The sequence below is a fragment of the Dryas octopetala genome, chromosome 1 (genome assembly GCF_963921425.1).
Source record: "Dryas octopetala chromosome 1, drDryOcto1.1, whole genome shotgun sequence".
NCBI lineage: Eukaryota > Viridiplantae > Streptophyta > Magnoliopsida > Rosales > Rosaceae > Dryas > Dryas octopetala.
In genome coordinates this window covers 5,365,418-5,387,903 of record NC_141366.1, presented here as the reverse complement: position 1 = coordinate 5,387,903, position 22,486 = coordinate 5,365,418, and the positions used below count along the sequence as shown (strand labels likewise).

The window sequence follows — 22,486 nt, the reverse complement described above, 5'->3', positions numbered from 1 at the left end:
CTAATTGGGAATTTATGGGTTATCAAATTTTATTTTTTTTTCACTCTAAAATTTTATTTGCTACTCTCTTAGAGCTAGAATTTGCTCGATATAACTTTTCTGGACAAACAAATGTTTCAACCTTACAAAGACAAACTAATTATACAAATCCATGCCATCTCAAAAAAAATATTCACACAGTCCCAGATTCCCATAGCACATTTTGGGTAACAACCAAATCTAAGGCGCCAAAAGTTTCTTAATTCCGGCCTTTTGTTCAGAAGTTAACCTGGTTGGAAACTTGACATTGAATTTGACCCTAAGGTTGCCCCTCTTGGAGGGATCTTTTGGTATGGGCATACCCTCCTTGGGGACTATCTCCTCATAGTTTGGATGAATGACATTGTTGATGGGGATGGTGAGGGTCCTTCCATCTAGTGTGGTGAGATGGACAGTGTAGCCTGTGAGAGCTTCTGCGAGCGAGATCTTCAGTGTGACAACCAGGTCATTCCCATCCCTTGTGAATGTGTTGTGTGGCTTCTCATCAATTATGAAGACGAGGTCTGCAGGAACTATATTTGCTTGCTCATTCCCTTTCTCTGGGAAGGTGATCTTTGTTCCCTTTTTCCAGCCAGGCTTGATTTCAATGGTTAGGATTTCCTGCACTGGCATGGTCTTTCTGCATAACATGATAAATAGGTGTCAATGAACCAGAAAAATGAATCGAAATTAAACAACCTAGGTGACAATATTCATGTTCCTAGCAATGACAGCAACTACAGCAATTCAGAGCTGGCTATGATGTCTTTACCCCAATGTCACCAATACTATACCATCATCATCATCATAGCCACCATCCTAATTTATAATGACATTGAAATCAAACTAACATTACCAACTTAAGATGCAAGAAACAAAGGCAAAAGTAACAATACAATTTATAAATTGAGTTAAATAAGACTTACCCACTTGCATCTGCAATTTCTCTGGATATCTTCATCTTCTTGGTAGTTCCCTTATAGAGCTCCTCAAGGCTACAGGGCAAGGTGTTCTCTATGGGAGTAGCTTTTCGTGGACCCTGACTCATCGGCCGGGCTTCTCCAAATGAAGTAAATATGTCATCCCCAAACCCCATTCCACCAAACTGTGATCTTGCACCCCTCATGCCACTACCAACACCGCCACCTAGTCCACCTCCCATTCCACCTCCCATTCCACCCATTGGGCTCGAGAACCCAAAAATCTCAGCAAAAATGTCGTCGGCGTTTCTGGGGTTGAAGAAGAAAGAACCACGAGATTGACCATCCCCAGTTTGGAAGAAAGTAGCACCTTCAGGCCCCCCAGTTCCTGGGGGTGGCACTTGGCCTTTTAGCCCCTCTTCACCGTATTGATCGTAAATTGCTCTTTTCTGGGGATCACTCAGAACCTACCAAGTCAAACACACAGGGGATCAGATTCTAGCATTACTATATGAAAAAATTGAATCTTGCTGTCATTCAAGGAAGGGATTTTTAGATTTAAATATGGGTAATTTAACATGTGGGATGACATAGAAACAGGGAAAAAGGCAGAAAAAACAAAGTGAGGAGCTTGTGGGATTTTCTTTAGTGGGTAATCGTGAAAAACCCAAAACCCAGATGACAAATATTTTATTGGTAGATTGAAAGAACAGTCTTTGCAGTGAATGAATGCTATGAGAGATAAGGATGACCAACCTCATAGGCCTCGGAGATCTTTTTGAAATTGGCCTCAGCTTCTTTCTTGTTGTTGGGGTTCTTGTCAGGGTGCCATTTCATGGCGAGCTTTCGATAAGCTTTCTTCAAATCCTCATCTTTAGCGTTCTTGTCAACCTGCAAAATCTTGTAGTAATCCACACCCATACCTTCTTCTTCTTCTTTCTCTTTGTTAATTTCTTTCTTGAATCTTTATTCTGCTGCTGGAAATGGTGGTGTTAAACTTGAAGGCTCTATATACTTGAAAATTTCTAATGGGTCTGTTGGAAATGAATTCTCATGCGGTGCTCTTATTGGGCTGGTAGCCAGATTCTTTCATGAACAGAGCGATTTTGTAGAGAGAACGAGAATGTTGTGGAAGTTTCCAGATAGAGTTTACTACTTTACTGTGTATCCACATCTACACCAATATTCCGGTTTTATACCGTTGTGATTTGTAAATAGTCACGTGGCACATAAAATTTTCTAGAGGAATAATGACACACCCAATTTTCTATTGGTTTATAATTAACAAAAATTCCCATCTTCTCATCTCCTCTTCATCTGTCGGTTGTCGTCACCTACTCTCATATCATCTTTTTTCTGTTTTTGTTTATTTATTGCTAACCAAAGCTATGGGAGAGGGACTTGCTTATCCCTGTTATTTGGGGACGTGGCATCACCTCTCTCAGACTCTCTCACGCTTTCTTTCTATGTGATACCACATCCTCAAGAACAAAGATAAACAAGTTATTTCTAAGCTATGGAGGTCAATCGACACCCTTTTTTCTATTTCTCCCTCATTTGTATACTTTACTTTATCTACACTGAGGTTGTCAATTTTTGTTTGTTTTAATATGAAAAATGGAGACTCAAATTTAAATTTTTTTTAATATTATAGATATAAATAACACTAGTCTAGTTACATTGTAAATAACTTGTTCGACCAAAAAAAACAATTGTAAATAACTTTTATAAATTTTTCGGTATATAAATATTTTATAATTTATATTTAATGATAAAAACAAGAACTTTTAAGGGAAAAAAGAAAGTTGAAGGGATATAATGTATGGATACAACTTACAGGCATTCTTTTTCTGGACGGGAACACTATGTTTAAAAGGCAGGCCCAAGTTGGAAACCCAAGTAGGAGTAAAAAGAGCTGCCCAGCCCACGCATAGCGGAAAAGATGTATAACACGGTGGCAGTTCTTCTGCAGGCTCAACAAACGACACGTGTCTGCTTCTGTGTCGTACTTGTGTTTTGGGACTTGTGAGTCGTGACTCACTTGACTCTGGAGGACGCCACGGTGGACGTTAGAGGGCGTGGTTCCTGTTGTCCTCCATGCCTTTTGCCAAAAAGCAAAGTAATGTCCCTCTCTGCATGTATCCACGTTCCACTACATCACTCATCCCTTCATCAGATCCAAGATTCATTTTAATCACCTTTCTCGTTATATTAGCTCATAGAAAATAACTTAAAGAAAAAAAAAGAGAGAGGGGGATGGGATAGCAGGTGGCATCCTGTAAGTTCTTCTCTAGCTCATAATATCAATTTAGTGATTTAACTATTATATTATATAATTAATCAATGTGGTGGTGTATCGGTAATTCAGTATGGTCTAACATTACTTTTTGTTTAATCAATCTATGAAACTCTCAACATCATAAAGAGTTAGTGATTTCTGAAATTGATTTCCTTATTTGATTTGTGTAATAATAGAAAATAAAAATTGTTCAATTTTTCAATTATACTTTTATTTATTATAAATAATAAATAACAAATATTAACAATTTTCTTGCATAAAGTTGATATTTGTACATTTTTAAAAGGATATAATTGTCTTGAGAAAGTGTAATTAATGTTTTCTCATAAGAAGGGAAAACAAAACTCAGGCTTAGAGAAAAGATTCATTTTTTTTCCTTTTGGAGGCATCCGATTTTCATGTGAAATGAAAAAATTTCTCATGCTTACTTACCTTACCAAGCATGAGAATACAATTATTTTCTCATTACTAAGTTTCTAAAACTTGAAAAAGTGTGGTGTAAAGCGAGTGTCAATAAAACTTTCTTCACGTGGAGTAGCACCTCTCTTCCACGTAGAGTAACACCTTAAAATTCAGTTAAATTTATAATACTTCATTATTATGACGTTTACAGTTATGATCACACATAATCATTTTCTTTCGAATTCAAATAAGACTGTGACTAAATAATCTTAGTTGTTATTTGTTAGTGTTTTTGTGAGAAGTACTATGCTCCGGTCAATTTCAGAAAATGTTATTTTTCTAATTATCATAGAAAGGATTATTTTATCTAAAAATGACATTGAAAATGAGATCCCAAATTTTAGGGTTTGTTTTGGTTTGCCTAGCACTAATTTAAATTTCTTAATTACGTAATACTCAATAATAACTGATTTTAAAAATTAAAAGCAAAAACAGTTAGTTGATGCCCTTTTTCCTACTCCCGCGGGCAGTAAGTCACGGACTCACAGTATTGGCAGTCAAAGCTCCTCCTTCAACCTCTAGAGAGTCGAGACCAAAGCTCTCACTCTCAATTCTCACATTCTACAATGTCTACGCTACCATCACGCTTTCTCACCATCAATGACGAATCAAAGCTCGCATTCTCATCTTCCACCTCTCTGTTCCCACCATTTCCCTCTACTTCTCGAAACTCACCTCCACCGTCCATCTTCTACGCCTCCAATCATGCCACCAAACCGCTACGCGCTTCCGCCGCCCAACCTCCCTCCGCCATGTCCTCCGTCACCGTAGATAACTCCGAGTCCGACCCGTCCGCCACGCAATTCGTGATCCGAGCCCGCAACCGCATCGGCCTCCTCGGGGTCATCACCCGCGTCTTCAACGTCCTCGGCCTCTGCGTCGACAAGGCCACCGTCGAGTTCGAGGGCGACCACTTCGTCAAGCGGTTCTTCGTCACCGATTCCAACGGCCAGAAAATCGGCGATCAGGAGAGCCTCGATAGGATCAAGAAGGCCCTTACGGACGCCATCGAAGGCGCTGGCTCGGTCTCGGTGGGTCCCACCGCGACAGGCATTGTGGTTCGCAGGCCGGGCCTGGGCTTGGACTTGGGCTCGGGGGAGGGCAATGCTAAGGCTGAGAGGATGTTCCAGCTCATGGACGGGTTCTTGAAAAATGACCCAATTAGCCTTCAGAAGGATATTCTTCACCACGTTGAGTACACCGTTGCCAGGTCCCGCTTTAGTTTTGATGATTTTGAGGCTTATCAGGTAATTTCTCATCACAATGTAAAGTTTGTTTTCGCTCCTCAATTTTGGCGGGAAAAAGTTGTCATTTCGTTTTGATACTTTTTGTAGGCTCTAGCACTTAGTGTAAGAGACCGGTTGATTGAACGTTCTCTTGATACTCAACTTTACTTCAAGAAGAAAGACCCTAAGCGCGTATACTTCCTCTCGCTTGAGTTTCTTATGGGTATTTATGTACTTCTAATGGAGTTGTTTATATACATTCTATGCACTTTTGGTGATGTTACTGTCTCTTAATCATAAGCCTCCGTAGACTAATTTATTGATACCCATTAAGTTGATCTTCCAGTGATTTGACTGGTAGTTTTCCATGAGTTCCCAATTCAAGTGTTGTATATATTTCTTTGATGTAGTTGCTGCCTTGCTGCTGAAACGATATATGTTTTTCCAATGTCAGGTCGTTCCTTGTCGAATAGTGTCATCAACCTTGGCATCCGGGATCAATATGCAGATGCTTTAAGCCAGCTTGGCTTTGATTTGGAAGTTTTGGCAGAGCAGGTTAGCATGGGAACCCTTTTTTTCTTCTTTTGGAAAAAAATTCTATTCAATTTTCTTCCGTATTTGGAAAAATTAATGCAGTGAGTTTTTCTTTATTTCTTTATTCCCTATTTTATTTCTTAATAAAATGGGTGGACTAGGAAAATGATATACTTCCCTTTCCTCTAGAGTTATAAGGCTGATCCCCTTAATTTATATATTGACTAAAATTATAATTTGTGTGAGGGTGTTGGGGGATGATTTATTTGAAGGGCTGAACCCCATACTTGCCACCACTATTCCCTCTGTCTAAGTGGGAGCAACATAAAAATAGTTGTTGGAGTTGCTATGCTATCTTTGGTGTTATTCCCCCATTATGATCTCTAATTTGTGGTTTTGGCATCAATACAGGATACATCATAATTTATTTAACAAAAAATTTACATATGCAACTGCTAATGATGGCTTGGGCATATCACATATTTATTAAAAGGGAGAAAATATTTACTCTAGCTCCAATTGGAAACATATATAGGTTCTTTTCATTCATGTATATCAATAGCATATAGACTTTAGTTTTAAAATAGATGGGCATTTATTTTTTCTTGTATAAGTTATTTTCGTGATGTTTCAAGGAAGGAGATGCTGCCCTTGGTAATGGTGGCCTAGCGCGTCTTTCAGCTTGTCAATTGGATTCTATGGCAACTTTGGACTATCCTGCATGGGGGTATGTCGACTCTTTGATTAGCATATAATAATTTAATTAGCAATACCCTATCTAAGTTCTGTCTCTAACAATAGGATGACTAGCCCTTTCAGCTCTGTGGTATCTTCCTCCTCTAAGACTGGAAGTCTAGGGAAGGGAGGGTTATCTCTATTGTATAGCCTGTTATTCCCATTTGATAAAGAAATGCAGCAGCCATGATTCTTTGCACTTCATAAATTAGAATAGAAACACTGTCTGGTGAACCCAAGAAGCCAGTGGTCCCATAGGAAGTGTTTTTATGTGCCTCACTTATCACATGTTGCATGCTCAATGGCTTTGAGAACTGAACGTATTATTCAACATGAAAATTCACAACCTTTTTATTGTGGAACTAGTTTTTACCAACAATTTCTTACATAGGAGGTATTTGGTGATGTTGCATCTTCAATTTGTAGTTATGGGCTACGCTACGAATATGGATTATTCCGCCAGGTTATACTTGATGGCTTCCAACATGAACAACCAGATTACTGGTTGAACTTTGGAAATCCTTGGGAGACAGAGCGGGTTCATGTAACATATCCAGTGAAGGTCTGTAACGACTATCATCCTTTGTTGGTTAATTGTTTATTTCTCATTTAATATTTTCTTGATATCCATTATATTCCCTACTAAAGCTTCAAAAAATTTTGATAATTTTTCTTATTATTATTTCCGTGGATAAGTTCTATGGGGTCGTTGAAGAGGAAGTTTTGAATGGAGAAAAATGTAACGTTTGGAACCCTGGAGAAGTGGTAAGGCAATAAACTCTGTCGCATTATTTAAGGCTGTACTCCTTCAAGCAAATCCTTTGATATTGTTTAGTTTATATATGCAAGATGGTTTGCAACTTTTAAACGTTATGAATATAATTGGTTATTTCAGCTTAGTGGTTTGTCTCCACACTGCTAGGTAGAAGCTGTGGCTTATGATAATCCTATACCTGGTTATGGAACAAGGAATACCCTTACTCTCCGCTTATGGGCTGGAAAACCAAGTGATCAACATGATATGGTAATCTTTTACTAATATTTAATGTTATGCAATTCCAGAATGCATCTTTCATAATCAGTATCTCACGGAAATCCCAAATGAAAGAGTACTACAGTATTCTCTCCTCCATTTTTTTTTCAAGTTTCAATAGAATCCATCTCTTTCCTCCTATAAATTTTAGGTGAAACTAATTTTCCTGTGCAATATTTCCTCTTATGCAGGAATCTTATAATACTGGAGATTACATCAATGCTGTTGTTAGTAGACAGAAAGCAGAAACTATAAGTAGTGTTTTGTACCCTGATGACCGTTCTCATCAGGTTTGCTTGTCTCTTCTTAATTTGGTCATTTATTGTATAATTATAATGTATTTTAAAAATATATTGTCTTGTATCAGAAGATGATCTGTTCTTGCAGAAACTGGCTACTTCAATGAGATGAATATTTTCCATAATGCTTACCATTAAGGTTTTGTACATGCCAAGACAGTTTATCAACATAATAATGTCTGGTCATTCTGTATAAAAATTCTATGGATAGATTTTTTTTTTGGCCAGGCAAATTGAATACTCAAACTTAGGGGTTTTGTACATGCCGAGACAGTTTATCAACATAATAATATGGTCTCTGAGTTTGGAAGAAAGTCATTAGCTCAGCTACCCAGCTCTCTTTTCCAAGTGGATGACTCCTGTACATTCTCACTCTATTGTTGCTTACTGTATAGAAATAATTCCTTTTGAGTTTATTCTGTCTTACAGGGGAAGGAACTGCGGTTAAAACAACAATATTTCTTTGTCTCAGCATCCATACAAGACATAATTCGGAGGTTTAAAGATGATCACAGTAATTTTGATGAATTTCCAGAGAAGGTTTGAATCTCAGTAATATGTGTTTGATCATATGTTGAGCTGTACGGGAAAAATGTTTTATTACTCGCAAATGTTCTTGCTACATGAAATTATTGATAACAAGATGATGATTTTTGCTTGAAGTTAAGCTCATTCTGATTCATATTTTTAGTTCTCAATCTATTCATGTTTACAACCCAATTTTCTGGCTTATTTCATGATGCAAGTGTTCTTTAATGATCATTTTGACATTGCTGTTTTAGCTACAGTGGACTAAGGGATCATTATTATTTATTTTTTTTGTCTTTTGGCATATTGGAAATTCTCCCTCCCTTTTAATTCAGTCATTCAGGTTTGCTTTTTCTGTTTTTCCTTTTTTCTTTTGGCTCATTTTTCCTTGTCTTAATTAGGTTGCTCTGCAGCTGAATGATACTCACCCATCTCTTGCGATAGTTGAGGTCATGAGAGTGCTTGTTGATGAAGAGCATTTGGGTTGGAATAAAGCATGGGACATTGTTTGCAAAATGTTTTCTTTCACAATACATGCAGTAATAGCCGAAGGGTTGGAGAAAATCCCTGTTGATTTACTGGGCAGTCTTCTCCCACGCCATTTAAAAGTGTGTTTCTAAAGACTATTTTTTGACATGAAAATTGCATTTTATTGTTAGGGTTTCTGAAGACATTTGCATTCTCATTCTCCAATAACATTATCTTTAATCCATTTACCTGAAAAGTTATATATATATATATATATTACAAAATTATGACAAGATGAGTTGTATGCTAGGCTTTGGAAATGTTTAATGAATTCATGAAACAGTTAATCTTTACTCCTAGAGTTATCTTTCCATCAGATTGCCATGCTTTCCTTGATCCAGAAGCAAGCTTATAAACTAATTATAATTTTCTATATAATTATCTGCTCGATAACTAGTATTTTATGAAATGATTATTTTTTCACTTAAGTAATTGTAACAAGTTTTTTATTGATCCAGATTATATATGACATAAACTTTAATTTTGTGGAAGAGTTGAAAAAGAGGATTGGTTTAGATTACAATCGGCTGTCCCGGATGTCAATTGTTGAGGAAGGTGCTGCAAAGGTACGTCTAGAAGCATCTTATATTTTACTTCATAGTATAAATGATTTTGTTCTTGTGGTAGATATATGATTCTGGTCTTATCATTGTGGTTGGCGTCTGATATTACTGTAGTCTTTTGTATGCTCTATAGTCTATCCGTTACATCATTGTGCTTTTTCTTGCAATCGTATTAACCCTTTCTGTAATACTATGCATAATCCTTTCTTACATGATGACAAACAAAAGAAGAGGATAGAAGAATGGGGGTTTGGAAATGTGTACATGTCAGTCTTTTGTACTTATATGGGTTTTTGGATTTTTTTTCCCTTTTAAAGTACATTCTTAAGGTTTTTATAGCATTTGTTGGTTTGATGTGAAAATTTATTTGTAATTTGACCATTAATTACCATTTGAGTTGACAGAGTATCCGAATGGCAAACCTATCGATTGTCTGTTCCCATACTGTGAATGGTGTTTCCAAAGTACATTCAGAGTTATTAAAAACAAAATTATTCAAGGTAATATGTGTTCCTTGCATTATTACCTTTTCTCCTTGGCTTATGACTAAGTTCAAGATACCCAAACTTGTTATAATACCTTAAGTTAGGCCATCTGACACCTTGTCTCTTTCACAGGACTTTTATGAGCTGTGGCCTGAGAAATTTCAATGCAAGACAAATGGTGTTACCCAGGTATATAGTTCATAGTATCTTCTATAAAGTGCATACTAGTTTCATTAGATTATTTTATTCTGTTTATGTGGTTGAAGAAGAATGGTGAAATATGCAATTCGGAAGATGGATTTTGATGGCCCTTGTAGTTTGTGCTATTCTAAATATCAAATGGGGCTGAGGGGGCAAAGTGTTCCTCAGAGTTTCAGTTTTTCAACTACCTCATTTGAGAATTAGATTGGGATGCATCGGCCTTTCTTAAATATCTATTAATTAGATTTTGACTCTAATGCTGTCTGTTGGTGACTACTTAATTGGAAGTTCGGTACAGTGTGACTTAGCATGGATTCCTGTACAATCTACTGTAGTGAATTAACACCCCCTGTGATCTTGTCCTTGATGTATTCTAGAGTTAAAACAGATATAGCAAACAACACACAATATGGCAGCAAAAGTAAACACAAATAACACCAAGATTTGTTATCGAGGTTTGGCAAACTTTGCCTACGTCCCCGTGTGATCCTTAGAGAATCACAGCTTCACTATGTATAGAATAAGAGTACAAGAACTTATTGAAACCCTAGACTACCCAACTCGCAGCCACTCTCTTCTCTCTTGCACAAATAGCTCTCTTGTGTTTTTCCCTCTTGAAAAACCCTTCCCTTGAAGTCACTCACCCTTGAGTCTCTAACCCAAGTCTCCCCTTTGAGTTTCTTCCCTAGAAGTCTCTAGCTATACTTATATTTTCTATGAGACTTGCAGCAGCCTATTTATAGAGCATAGACTTACCAATTACAATATGGATTCCTTATCCTAATAGAATTAGGTAATCTACCTATTAGCTAATTATATTCTCTTGTACACAAGGAAAACCCTTTAGAACTCCTTCCCACACTAGGAAAGTCTTGCGCAAGTCCTATTTGTCTTCCAAAATCGTACCCCACTAGGAAAACACCAAACTACCCCACTGCCCAGTCACCCTATTGCTCTCGGCCAGACCTGTAGCTTCCTCCAGAAATTTCCGACGAGACAAAAAACACAACATCTACATCTTGTTTTGATAGGTTTTCTATTGATGCATATGTAAATGCATACATATACATGCATATATTGCTCAGCGTCGGTATACAGTTGATATGCAGCTTATATGCATATGATAATTAGATATCATTAGTGGTATACAGTTTATATGCATGAACATGTGATAATGTACTGAAATTTGATTTCTCAGCGTCGCTGGATTGTGGTGAGTAATCCTAGCCTGTGTGCCCTTATCTCAAAATGGCTTGGAACAGAAGCTTGGATTCGTGATGTTGACCTTCTAACTGGCTTGCAAGAATATGCAAACGATGCTGACTTTCAACAAGAATGGATGATGGTACTCTAGGCTTGATATTTGTGCATCTGCTTTGGAACCAATAATATATTATGTTCTGGCTCTTTCTTTATTGTATATAATTTCATGTTGTAGGTTAAGAAGGTTAACAAAATGAGGCTTGCTGAGTACATTGAAGCAATGAGTGGTGTGAAGGTTTGACTGCAAGTTCTTAGAATTTATATTCGGTTCTTTTTTCTTTCCCTCTTTTGTCTAGAAGGTATGTCCTATAGAAGCTTCCTTATGATCTTACATTCACTATGCATCAATTTTTTATGCAGGTTAGTTTAGATGCAATGTTCGATGTGCAGACAAAGCGAATACATGAGTACAAAAGACAGTTGCTTAATATACTAGGCATTATCCATCGATATGACTGTATCAAGGTGAAGCTGGTTTTCTAGGGTGAATATTCCATGCTATAGTATTAGAACTTATTAACAAATAAGCACCAGATACCTTCTAAAAGGAGTTATCTTACCATCCTATAGAAATTGTACATCTTTATTTCATCTTCTTGTCACAGTAAACCTAAAAGTTTTGGCTTCCATGTTGGTGGGCAGTAACATGTTGACTTTGCAATGAGATTTGACATGGTGTTGGAACCATGCCTGATCTCAGTAAATTGTGTACCATTAGATGCTTATCATTTATTGGGTTTTATATCATGTTCTTTCTTCTTTCCTTTTACCTCCTTAAATAATTGCCAGTAATTCTTGCTGCAGCACATGGAGAAGAGTCAACGGAGCAAGGTTGTACCTCGTGTCTGCATTATTGGAGGAAAAGCGGCTCCTGGTTATGAAATTGCAAAAAAGATTATCAAACTTTGTCATGCTGTATCAGAAAAAATAAATAATGACACTGATGTCGGAGATCTTCTAAAGTTGGTAAGAGAAAGAATTCTGTACCTCTGCATGCGTTCTTCCTGTCCTTGTTTTGTACAATTATTTAGAGGAACTAGCATAAGAATAAAGTCTCTGTTCTTGCACTCTATATATGGCTTCAGTTATATGTTATTTTAATGTCATTTCTCTGTTATTCTAGGTTTTTATTCCTGATTATAATGTATCTGTTGCTGAATTGGTAATACCAGGGGCCGACCTTTCTCAGCACATAAGGTTTGTAAACTATGCATCTTGTAGATTTGATGGACCCCTGCAAAACACAATTGTTTAAAAAGCTATTTTGAGTTTCTTGGCCTAGCTCAAATTTTATTGCACTTTTCAGATTTGATATGTTAACATTACTTTTCTTAGCCAAGTCCTACTTTAACTGTGAAGCTCCTTTTAGAATACTGTAAAGTATGAAACCATAGCCCGACGACAAGCTGGTTCTTAGGTTATTATCAATCTCATCATGTTTTTCAATTAAGTTTTTGATCAAATAAAATTCCCCAACATTAGTGGTGTTAAAGTTAAGGGGGGGGGGGGGGGTACATGTACATATGCCTTACTAGTTATTTCTTGCATGGTCATTCACACGAAGTTTTTATTTTCCGGAAACTATGTAGTATGTAGCATGCACATACTGTTGCATAACATGTGATGATTCCTGTGCAGCACCGCAGGACATGAGGCTTCTGGAACTGGCAGTATGAAATTTCTTATGAATGGATGTTTACTCTTAGCTACGGAAGATGGGTCTACAGTTGAAATTGTTGAAGAAATAGGGGCAGACAACCTGGTAATTTTTTCATAAGGTTATACAAGGATATCACTATGATATGAATTGGTCTTTGACTTCCTCTAATAATAGATGGCGTGTGACTGAAAATAATATGAGCATTTGTGAGAATGGAATGGCTGACTGAGATTTACCTAGCCAACTTAATATAGCTGGATTCAGTTTAGCTGATTGGGATGTCGAGTATTGTTTACCAAATGGGATTTGCTTTTGGTAATTGCTAGAGCATGGCATCTATATATCCACGGAGCCCATATTATTTTTTATTAGATGGAACTCCGTTTTAAGGGAGAGGGGGAGTAAAAACCACCATTCCATTATTCACACAAACCCTTCAATGGCTTATCGGCACTATTTTGAGCTTTTAGATTGGTAATATATCTGTTGATAGTATAGCAGAGATAATTGTCTGAAAATTTGCTTTCTCCAGTTTCTATTTGGTGCAAAGGTTCATGAAGTTCCCATGTTGCGTGAGAAAGGACTTGATGAACTGCCACTGAAATGTGCCCGTGTTATAAGGTATGCTATAACAATCACCTTCACTCAATTTAGCCAGTTGGTGATTTGTGACCAGTCAAGAATTTTTAGATTTTGTAGATGGCATGTATTGGATGCCACTTCTCTAGATTTTCCGCAATCAATTCTGTGTGATGCTTTCTGAGCAGGCTGTTTCCTCAGAGTTTCTAATTCTGCTGTGATATTTATTTTATGTGTAGGATGATCCGAGATGGTTATTTTGGCTTTCAAGACTATTTCAAGTCTCTATGTGATACTGTAGAGGGTAACGACTTCTATCTGCTTGGTGCTGATTTCGGAAGCTATTTAGAGGCCCAGGTAATTATTTTTGTTTTGTTGGAAGTCCCAAAGTTTGCATTTTGGTGTTGCATTATAACTTAACTTACTGTTGTGCATGGGATTTACAGGCTGCTGCTGATCAAGCATTTGCGGATCCGAAGAAGTGGACTCGGATGAGCATCCTTAGCACAGCCGGGTCTGGGAGATTTAGCAGTGATAGAACAATCCGAGAGTATGCTGAGGAGGCTTGGGGAATTGAACCATGCAGATTCCCTTCTCATGTCTAGCGTACTAGTAGCCGTAGGATCATTTACAGATTTCAATCAATGGTCAATAAGCTTTCTAATAATACGGCTGTGCCTCCTTTCCATCACTATAGACTATAGAGACAACTATTACTGCTGTATACAGTATATATACTTCTTTTGGAATTCCAAATGTATTGGCGATATATAGCCTATAGCTTATAGAAAATCATTTAAATCTGTAATTGCTAGTTTACAGTTCGCTTAATAATAATACAGACTGTCGGAGGAGATGACGTGTACTTGAAGATATGGTTCGATAATGCAACCTTGTTCCTGAGAATGTCTTCTCCAGTTACACAAAATTGAAATTTTACACCTCAATTAGTTTAATGTCCATTTTTTTCTTTTTTAAATTTTTATGCTTAGGACTGCCAAGAGACGTTAAACTCATTCTACTTAATTTAATTATTTGGTGTTCATAATTAGTAAAATTATAATTATGGAAAATGCTATATAAACATGATTATAAATCTCAAGTTTTAAGAGCATTTTCCCCTCTTTATTATCCCTTATTAATATAGATATAAATATATAATGTCGTTTTGATATTTTTATTACGGATTTTATTTAAATTGTTTGTTAATATTTTTGTATTTCAAATTTTGATGGACGGACGAGGAAACGCCGTCGTTTTATCGTTTGATACAAGATTTCCCTATGAAATTCTGAGATTGAAATGGCGAAGCACAGGCACAAGTCAGCTCCTGCAAGGACAGAATGAGAAAGGAAATTCTTGGAATTCCATTCCTATTCCTATTTCCCGCCTTTTTCTCGTCTCTCCTCGCTCTCTCGGAATCGGCATGTTCAGCAGCTTCAGCTCACCACAACAACAACAACGACGACAACTACTCCAGCTGCGAGCTGCACCAATTCAAGCTCAAGATCGCTCACTTAGGTATTACTTCCACTTAATTCTTTCCTTTTCTTCTTTTTCTTTGATTTCTTAGCTATTCTTTATGTTTTGCAGAATCACTTCTTGCGGAAAACATTCAAATTCTGAATCAGAAAATCGTTTCTATCGAAGAGCGCGAGAAGCGCATTGACGACATGTCGCTGGAGATTCATCATTTGCAGTCCGTGTTATCCTCTCTCAAGGTTTCTTTTCAGCTTCAACTTCAAATCTTCAACTATTCTAAATTAACCGAATATTAAAAAAAAAAACTGTATGAGTGTTAGTTGTATTTGTGTATCACAGGGAGACTCATTGCTTGATGATGAACGGCTTCGTGCTCTAGAAGAAGAGGTTCATACTTCTTTTCTTCTTCTTTTTATCTTCTTTTTTTTTTTTTTTTTTTCAATTTTCAGTGAATAATAAGTAGCAGAAATTGTTCATTGTTGGATGCATATTTGAAAGCCGAACTAGTTTGAGAAGTAGGCTTTGGAATGTGCTTAGGTACGGCTTCTCTGGGCCGATTCAAGGAAGTTCAACTTCGATCTTCATGTTTTGGAGTCTAAAGCACAAGATGCTGAGGATAGACTTGAAATGGTTGCCTCTGAGGCTGAAAAGGTCATACACCGATACACTCTATCTGATATTGTTATTTTATTTTTGTACCGTGTATGATCTTTGACTGTGATGTTGTTAGTGTGTGTTAATTTTGCCATTGGCTTCTTTCGCTTTGATTTCAGATGGCTGACATTGTTACAGAACAATGGATTCAAATTCAGCGACTCGAGCAGGCTCTTCATATTACACAAGTATATCCTACATTCCTACTTGAAACTAGCTTCAGATTCTTTATTTGATAAGTGTTTCTAATTCACTAATATTTGATAGTTTCTTTCTTTGTTTGTTTTTTTCTTTAATTTTAATTAGATGAGGACTGTGAGGGCCCGAAGGCAAGTAAGCTCTACAAGATGCACATTCTTGAAGGTAATATTAAATACCTCACAGCAGTAGTTCAGAAAATTTGGTCTATATGAGAATATGAAATTCTGAATATTTGTGAATGTCGCTGGAACTTAAATCCTGTCGGCACTGACTGCATCAAGTCTTCTCAACAATTGACATCTATTTTGTTTTACGAAAGAGAATCTCACATTAGCTCATAAAATCTCATGGCTTGCAGTTCTTCAACAACCTTTTTGATGACCTCCACCACCTTTTTGATGACCATCTGCAGAAGGTGCTTGGGCCAAACTATTTCTCTCGAGCTCTGCATCAGTCAAAGAGAGCCTTTGCAGCATTTAAAAGGTTTCACCATGAGGTCTGTACAAAAAATCTTTTGTAATTAGTATGTGACAGATGTCGGAAAAAGAAAATATTTCTTCAATGTTCTTACTTCTTGGGAGCCTGAGGCCATTCCTGTGATACACTTTATTGAGGTTGTATACACTTTTTATATCATAACATTTCCAATTTTTTGTAGTTTTTTCGTAATATCAAGAATCTTGAAGGCACAATCTGCTAAATGTTTATCTCACTTAAACCTTGAAAATGCTGAGCCATATAGCTTTGTGCTACATTGCCCATAAAACATTGTGGAATGTTGTCTTTCAATCATTTACAGAGAGAATCAAGTAAATGTGATGCTAAATCAGGGCTTTTGATTAGTTTGATGGTCTCTTCGTACCTCTAAGATGATTAGTTGTGAAATGGTGAGAAATTGCATACTAGATACTGTATTACCCAGAATATTCTCATTTAACAGGCTCTCATACCAATCCTTAGGCTAAATTGTTGAGGACTGCTGCATTGGTTTGTTAAGTATAAGGCATCTTTGCTGTGTGTGCCCTTGTCCTGGCAGTTCAAGCACCCTTGTCTATTGGTTTGTCTTTGTTATTCCTTTGCAATGTATTATATTAGGTTATATAAAGTCAATTTGAAAAATACAAATTAAAGCACACACGCACACCCACAGTCACACACCCTTTTGCATCCTTTTCGCATGCCTGGTTTGGAGTGGCCTTACAGCCTAGGCATTGACTACAAACTTCTGTTCTGCAGTGCACCCTCATATGCTGATTTGTCTTTATCATGCTATTACTTGCCCAGTGCGTCAATTGTGTGTACGTTTATATTAGGTTGTATAAAGTTAATAAATCACACTTGCTTCATCTTTCCATCTCATAAATCATAGTCATTAACTAGACACTTCTGTTCTGTTAATGAATTCGTGAAAACCATATTTTTCTTTTTGCAGTTGCAACATTTCATCAAAGAAAAATTGGAAAAGAATGAATTTACTGCAGTTCTTGCCAGTGAGGAGGAAGTGGTTTTCCTTTTGGTGTGTAGTCAATGTTTTCCTCTTTGATATTTTTTCTTGCTGACACAACTTTTTCTAAAGAAGTACATTCACATCTAAGTATTTTCTTGTGATATTGCCCTTACTCAAAGTTGTTAATTTGCAGGCCACTGCGTTCATTGCCTTCCCAATAGTGAGTGCTTTGTCGTGGCTCGTACCAAAATTCCAGAAGCTAGAACCTTAACGAGCTGTAAATGGAAGAAATTTCTCCAGAATTTAATAATTGCCAACAGATGTAAATTTGATAGCTATAGTTTCCAGGATCAATGATAGTACCCATCTTGGGCCAAGTCATGAGTTTCGACGAATTGATCAATGGCTGCAAGAGAGTGACATGAGCCACTTTACAAATACGAATCAAAGTTTAGATTCTCTTTGTATTATAGTTTTAACAGTATCTGTTGCATATTTTTGTTGCATAGTTTTGGTTCAAGAGGAAGCTCATGAACCAAAATTCTTTCATCAGTTACAACATTCTGAAGCTGACAGATTTACAGGGGAGATGAGGCTATAAATCCCAGCCACAACCAACCAAATATAAAGCTTGAAGAAAAAACTACTAAGCCATATAGATCATTTCCTAATCCAATTCACTCAAACTGATACATTTTATAAAATTTACTTTAATGCGATCCATTTTGATGACTTTATATTGATATGTTTGATTGATTAACATTTTTTTTTATATAAAAACCTAATCTAATTTGGTCGATTTTTGTGCTTCATTGTTCTTGCAGAAATTGTAAGTAATTCAAAGTCTCAAATGAATTATGTTGGGTACACGGTGTGCCCAAAGATGTGTGATTATGCTACATTTTTCCTACTCTTCAATCTTCACGTCAATGCGTCATACCTAATTTATCAAAATTTGTGGTTAAATTTCATCATTTTTTTTTTAATTTTATAAAAATTATGTATTGCATTTCAATCTTAAGATAGATTAAAATGGATTATATAGTTTACAAATAAAATGGAATTAAGTTTTACCAACATATGAACACTCGTCTTTATTTTTATCTTGGTAAAATATGTACACCCTTTTGGCTCTTCTCAACCTCATGTTCAGACAGAGCGAGATAAGCACGAAAGAATGGAAGAAGACACAACATGGGAGCAAAGACTCCATGCCTTAACTCATATCCTAATCAACCCCACAACCACACCACCTCTCCACTCTCAGTTCTTCATCTCCACCCAAATCCCATGCTATCTAAACTGGGACTACCCACCAGTCCTCTGCACCAAACCCTCCACAACCTTCCCTTCTCTTCATCTGAAATGGGGCATCTCTCTCTTCCTCAAAAGGGTCTCCAAATTTGGGCTCCCTGAGACTTCTTGGAGGTCCAAATGCCCATATCACCAACCCCCACCATTGATCCTTGCAAGAGGAGTAGAGGAAGCTCGGTGGGGTGAAGAGCAGAGGAAAGAGTATTTTAGGAAGAGGCTCAGAAGAAAACCACTTGGGGTTAATCCTGCGATTCCTATTTTGGTTCCTAATCTGTTGTTGTTTTCTCTTCTGCTTTGGAACCCATTACCTTAAAAGTCGTTCCCTATGATTCTATCCTACTCTTGTATCTGGGACTCTGGGAGGTCTATGTTTTGTTAATGTTTTTGTTATGTATAAATGAATTGGGTTTATATTAGCTTTCAGCTAAAATCAGTAACCTTTTCAGATATATGATGTATTATTAATGTTGGGTTAACAGAAATTTGTTGTTGGTTTTTTACATCATTATTTGTAGATCTTTTGCTGACTTTTATATGTAGAATTTTCGTAGTAAAATATGCGAACCTAGAACTACTCATTGAAAGGAAAGGACAAAAAGAAAAAAAGAATAAAAAAAAAAACAATGGGAAGTAGGGAGTAGAATCTGATCACCAAAGACACTCCACTTTGAAAGGCTGAAACTATAAACTATCCTTCCGCTAATCACGCAACAAATTTCACTTAATTCAAGAAAAAGAAAAAAAAAAGTGAAAAAGAAAAGAAAAAGAAAAAGTTTTGGGTGCTTTGTCAAAGAGAAACGTTGACAAAAGCATTTTGTTTTGTTGATGGGTCTGCGGATTGCCGGTGGGTGAACCCCATTTTCCATTGAGGAAGGAGGAAGAGAGAAAGAGGGCCACTGTAGGGTCACCTTTGTGTAGTTGTATGTATCAATCAATCAGTTGCTTTGATTCTCAACTGCTATACCAAAACATTGAAGACTTACTGCACATGCAGTCATGCACTTTGAAATAAGTCTCTAATTTCCCACATTAGTTGACACAGCACTTGCCACATGCAAACTTCAATACCAAATGCCATTTACTACTCACTAGGACTGCATTAAAGCTTGATGTGAAATTTGGGTCTTGGATGTAGACACCACCATATTCAATATTTGTTTTTGTAAATGTTCTTAGCCCCTAAATACAAGCTACACACTCATGTGTCTTTTTCTTAAACTTAGCTGGATATATGCAAAAAACAACCTACATAATGTGAAATCAACTATCAGTTAATTAAAGACATTTCTGTGTAAGATTTTTCACCTCAGACTGCTTTTTCCATAGGTTTTACTGCTTTAAGACCAATCCATTGGAAGGTAGTAGGCTTTTGCTTTACAAAATCACCTTCATGATAGTATGTGACTATGTGCCTGTTCTTTCTTTCTTTTGGCTTTTATGATACCACTAGAAACAGTGCTTGGGGTTTTGGTGGGGGGACAGGAGCTAGTGGCACATGTACAGGCCTGGAAGCTTCTCTGACCTTTCCTCTCTTTTTCCTTTGAACAGCTTATTCAGGTTCTAAGATTTGGGGGTACAAATGTAATGTAATTAAGTGAGAAGTGAGACATTTTGTTTCTGCCTTTCCTTCTCTTGAGCTATAGCACAATCAAGTAGGTAATTTAGATTTAGGGGGAACAAAAGTAGGTAATTTAGCTACTTTATGTGGCCAAATTTAAATGAATAAATAAGAAAATAACCATTTTATAATGAAAGAGCAACCACAACCTTCAACATTTTCTTTACTCTCTTCTCTTTTTTCTGGTTAGAGTTTAATAATTTAGTAGACCTCCCAGTAGTTGTAGTTTGCATATACATTTTAGTACTCTGGTCACTAATTGTACCCCATCTACTAAATGAGATAGTTATGAACTTATGAAGTATCCATCTACTAGCAAAGAATGGTTGCACACTTGCACCAGATATAATAATACTGGATAACTTCAACTTTTAGTTATACAACTTAAATAATCCAACTAACAGAAGCCGAAACACTAAAAGACTGGGTTAAATTGCAGGGACAGCAGTAAATGAGCTGAACTACATTACTCTTTACTCTTTAGTCTTGTTTTGTAGTAAAGTTTAGATGCATCTCATATTAGACCAAACACAGAGAGCACATGCTGTTTGCACTATATGATATGATATTATCTGCATTCCCCACCCACTCCACAATCCACGCATAATTACACGGCTATGTCAATGATGTCAATGTCCTGATCATCCCAGCTTTGCACCATGTAATTTCCACATTATCTTTGTGACTATAGCCCTTATATTTCCCTCAACTTTAGGGAACATCATGAACACCCACAATTAAAGTTCACATTCCTCATTTAATTTAAGGGTATATTTTTGGCTTGCTTAGAAGAAACGAAAATTCAAAGCATGATTAAGCTAGATGTTTTTTTAGCAATGCTTATCAGACTATAAAGCAAGTCCAGAGTCAGATATGAGTGGCTTTTCAGTATAAAATTAACAGATAATTATGTTGTTTAATTTCCTCACTGAGACAATTTGCATGAAGTGCACCTAAGGGAAAAAAGCAATGTGTAATGAAAACTAATTAACTAGAAACAGGCACAAAGTGCTCATTGTTGAAGTTCTATATGTCAAAAGGGACCACAATCATCACCAATCCTTCTGGCCCATTTGCACCTAATGAGTGGAAATATTGGGTGAGAAAGTGAAAAAGGTCCTCTATATAAAGATTGGACTACCAGTAACTCTCTCCAGTACTATACTCTCCACAGTCTAGAGCTAGCAGCACATCTTTCACTTGCCATCTATGGCTCCTGCTGCAAAAATTTTCTCTTTTCTCTTCCTGGTTTCTGTCCTCTTCTCTCAACAAGGTCAAGCTAGAGACAGCCAGTTCTTTAGCAAAGTGACCAATGTCAACACCAACACCAACAATGTGAAAGAGACAGAGCTCCCCAACAAAGAGAGCACTGTGAACAAGCAAGAGCCAGAGCCAGAGCCAACCTTCATTCCAGAGACCCAAAATGGATATGGTCTCTATGGCCATGAGTCTGGCCAGTTGCCTCCCACTACCACCACCACTACCACAACCAATGGTGCACCCTACACCACCACTCCAACATATGGTGCACAGTTCACTACCAACAACAACCTTCCATATGAAACCGAGTCCGAAAAGGAGCACACCTATAACTACCCCAACAAATACAACACCCACTATAACCCCAACAGAAACAACTACTACAACAATGAGAACAACTATGAGACCAGTCAAAATGGCATTAGTGGCACAAGGCTGACACAGAGAAGCTACACCACCCCAACCAGCCAAAACAGCAACAACTACTACAACAATGAGAACAACTATGAGACCAGTCAAAATGGCATTAGTGGCACAAGGCTGACACAGAGAAGCTACACCACCCCAACCAGCCAAAACAGCAACAACTACTACAATGGTGCCACCAACAAGTACAATGCTGATGAGAGGCACGGCATGAGTGACACAAGGTTTTTGGAGAATGGAAAGTATTTCTACGACGTTAACAGCGAGAAGAACTACAATCCAAACCAGTATGAAAACTCGAAGGTGGTTGATTCAAGAAACTGGTACAACAACAGGGGTTACTTTGGCAACAACAATGTGAACCACAACACTTATGAGTCTAATAACTCCATGGAAGGGTACCAGAATGAGGAGGAGTTCCAAGAGAGTGAAGATCAGTTTGTGCCATGAGGCCCATGAGCTGTGTGTGGTCTACAATTAAGTGGACAAGATGATATTTGTACGTTTTGGCTACCACCACCACTTTGCTGTTTGATATATTTATCATGATAATTATGTCGGAAAAACATAACTAAACATAGATTTTTATGAAATGTTTCTCTAATGTATTTTTGATTATGTATCTTGTCTCTGTGTTTGCATAAATGCATAATGTTCATGCTTTGAAAAAGCTGAAGTTTGTGGAGTATAAAACAGCCAATAAAGTGTATATTATCTAGCTTCTTCATATAAGATCATTTTAATTTGCTAA

At 37.0% G+C, this 22,486-nt stretch overlaps 5 protein-coding genes across 6 annotated transcripts; 4 read left to right on the top strand and 1 right to left on the bottom strand.

Annotated features, from left to right (window-relative positions):
- Positions 1-34: 34 nt before the first annotated feature.
- On the bottom strand, positions 35-2,086 carry LOC147296862 (uncharacterized). The gene is made up of 3 exons (XM_086230182.1): positions 1,695-2,086; positions 945-1,405; positions 35-658 (listed from the first exon to the last, which is right to left on the bottom strand). Exons 1-3 carry the CDS (start codon positions 1,857-1,859, stop codon positions 220-222), a joined length of 1,065 nt encoding a protein of 354 aa, XP_086086308.1. The 5' UTR covers positions 1,860-2,086; the 3' UTR covers positions 35-219.
- Positions 2,087-4,182: 2,096 nt separating this feature from the next.
- LOC147296861 (uncharacterized) lies at positions 4,183-14,265 on the top strand. Its single transcript, XM_086236196.1, has 22 exons — positions 4,183-4,946; positions 5,034-5,148; positions 5,380-5,480; positions 6,095-6,186; positions 6,621-6,756; positions 6,891-6,959; positions 7,117-7,218; positions 7,419-7,517; positions 7,956-8,066; positions 8,456-8,662; positions 9,041-9,148; positions 9,550-9,645; positions 9,763-9,819; positions 11,030-11,176; positions 11,270-11,329; positions 11,455-11,559; positions 11,899-12,060; positions 12,218-12,291; positions 12,733-12,856; positions 13,287-13,375; positions 13,573-13,690; positions 13,780-14,265. Exons 1-22 carry the CDS (start codon positions 4,266-4,268, stop codon positions 13,936-13,938), a joined length of 3,012 nt encoding a protein of 1,003 aa, XP_086092322.1. The 5' UTR covers positions 4,183-4,265; the 3' UTR covers positions 13,939-14,265.
- Positions 14,266-14,630: 365 nt separating this feature from the next.
- Positions 14,631-17,601, top strand: LOC147296860 (myosin heavy chain-like protein). Of its 2 annotated transcripts, none has more exons than XM_086229068.1 (9): positions 14,631-14,854; positions 14,927-15,054; positions 15,155-15,202; positions 15,353-15,466; positions 15,589-15,657; positions 15,776-15,832; positions 16,083-16,166; positions 17,103-17,186; positions 17,311-17,601. In XM_086229068.1, the coding sequence occupies exons 1-9, from the start codon at positions 14,677-14,679 to the stop codon at positions 17,386-17,388; spliced, it is 840 nt and encodes a 279-aa protein (XP_086085194.1). In that variant the 5' UTR covers positions 14,631-14,676; the 3' UTR covers positions 17,389-17,601. The 2 variants fall into 2 exon arrangements, with proteins under 2 accessions (XP_086085194.1, XP_086085193.1); XM_086229067.1 differs by having other exon boundaries at positions 16,029-16,166.
- Positions 17,602-18,214: 613 nt separating this feature from the next.
- On the top strand, positions 18,215-18,931 carry LOC147296859 (uncharacterized). The gene has a single exon (XM_086229711.1). It carries the CDS (start codon positions 18,295-18,297, stop codon positions 18,742-18,744), a length of 450 nt encoding a protein of 149 aa, XP_086085837.1. The 5' UTR covers positions 18,215-18,294; the 3' UTR covers positions 18,745-18,931.
- Positions 18,932-21,216: 2,285 nt separating this feature from the next.
- On the top strand, positions 21,217-22,486 carry LOC147296858 (GATA zinc finger protein). Its single transcript, XM_086252777.1, has one exon. It carries the CDS (start codon positions 21,259-21,261, stop codon positions 22,183-22,185), a length of 927 nt encoding a protein of 308 aa, XP_086108903.1. The 5' UTR covers positions 21,217-21,258; the 3' UTR covers positions 22,186-22,486.

Coding starts and splice junctions, on each gene's coding strand:
- LOC147296862 (XM_086230182.1), bottom strand. CDS start 1,859: ATGGGTGTGGATTACTACAAGATTTTGCAGGTTGACAAGAACGCTAAA. Junction 1,406..1,694: donor AGATCTCCGAGGCCTATGAG/GTTGGTCATCCT, acceptor TTGACTTGGTAG/GTTCTGAGTGATCCCCAGAA. Junction 659..944: donor GAAATTGCAGATGCAAGTGG/GTAAGTCTTATT, acceptor CATGTTATGCAG/AAAGACCATGCCAGTGCAGG.
- LOC147296861 (XM_086236196.1), top strand. CDS start 4,266: ATGTCTACGCTACCATCACGCTTTCTCACCATCAATGACGAATCAAAG. Junction 6,187..6,620: donor TTGGACTATCCTGCATGGGG/GTATGTCGACTC, acceptor TTCAATTTGTAG/TTATGGGCTACGCTACGAAT. Junction 11,177..11,269: donor TTCAACAAGAATGGATGATG/GTACTCTAGGCT, acceptor TTCATGTTGTAG/GTTAAGAAGGTTAACAAAAT.
- LOC147296860 (XM_086229067.1), top strand. CDS start 14,677: ATGAGAAAGGAAATTCTTGGAATTCCATTCCTATTCCTATTTCCCGCC. Junction 15,203..15,352: donor TTCGTGCTCTAGAAGAAGAG/GTTCATACTTCT, acceptor GAATGTGCTTAG/GTACGGCTTCTCTGGGCCGA. Junction 17,187..17,310: donor AGGAAGTGGTTTTCCTTTTG/GTGTGTAGTCAA, acceptor GTTAATTTGCAG/GCCACTGCGTTCATTGCCTT.
- LOC147296859 (XM_086229711.1), top strand. CDS start 18,295: ATGGAAGAAGACACAACATGGGAGCAAAGACTCCATGCCTTAACTCAT.
- LOC147296858 (XM_086252777.1), top strand. CDS start 21,259: ATGGCTCCTGCTGCAAAAATTTTCTCTTTTCTCTTCCTGGTTTCTGTC.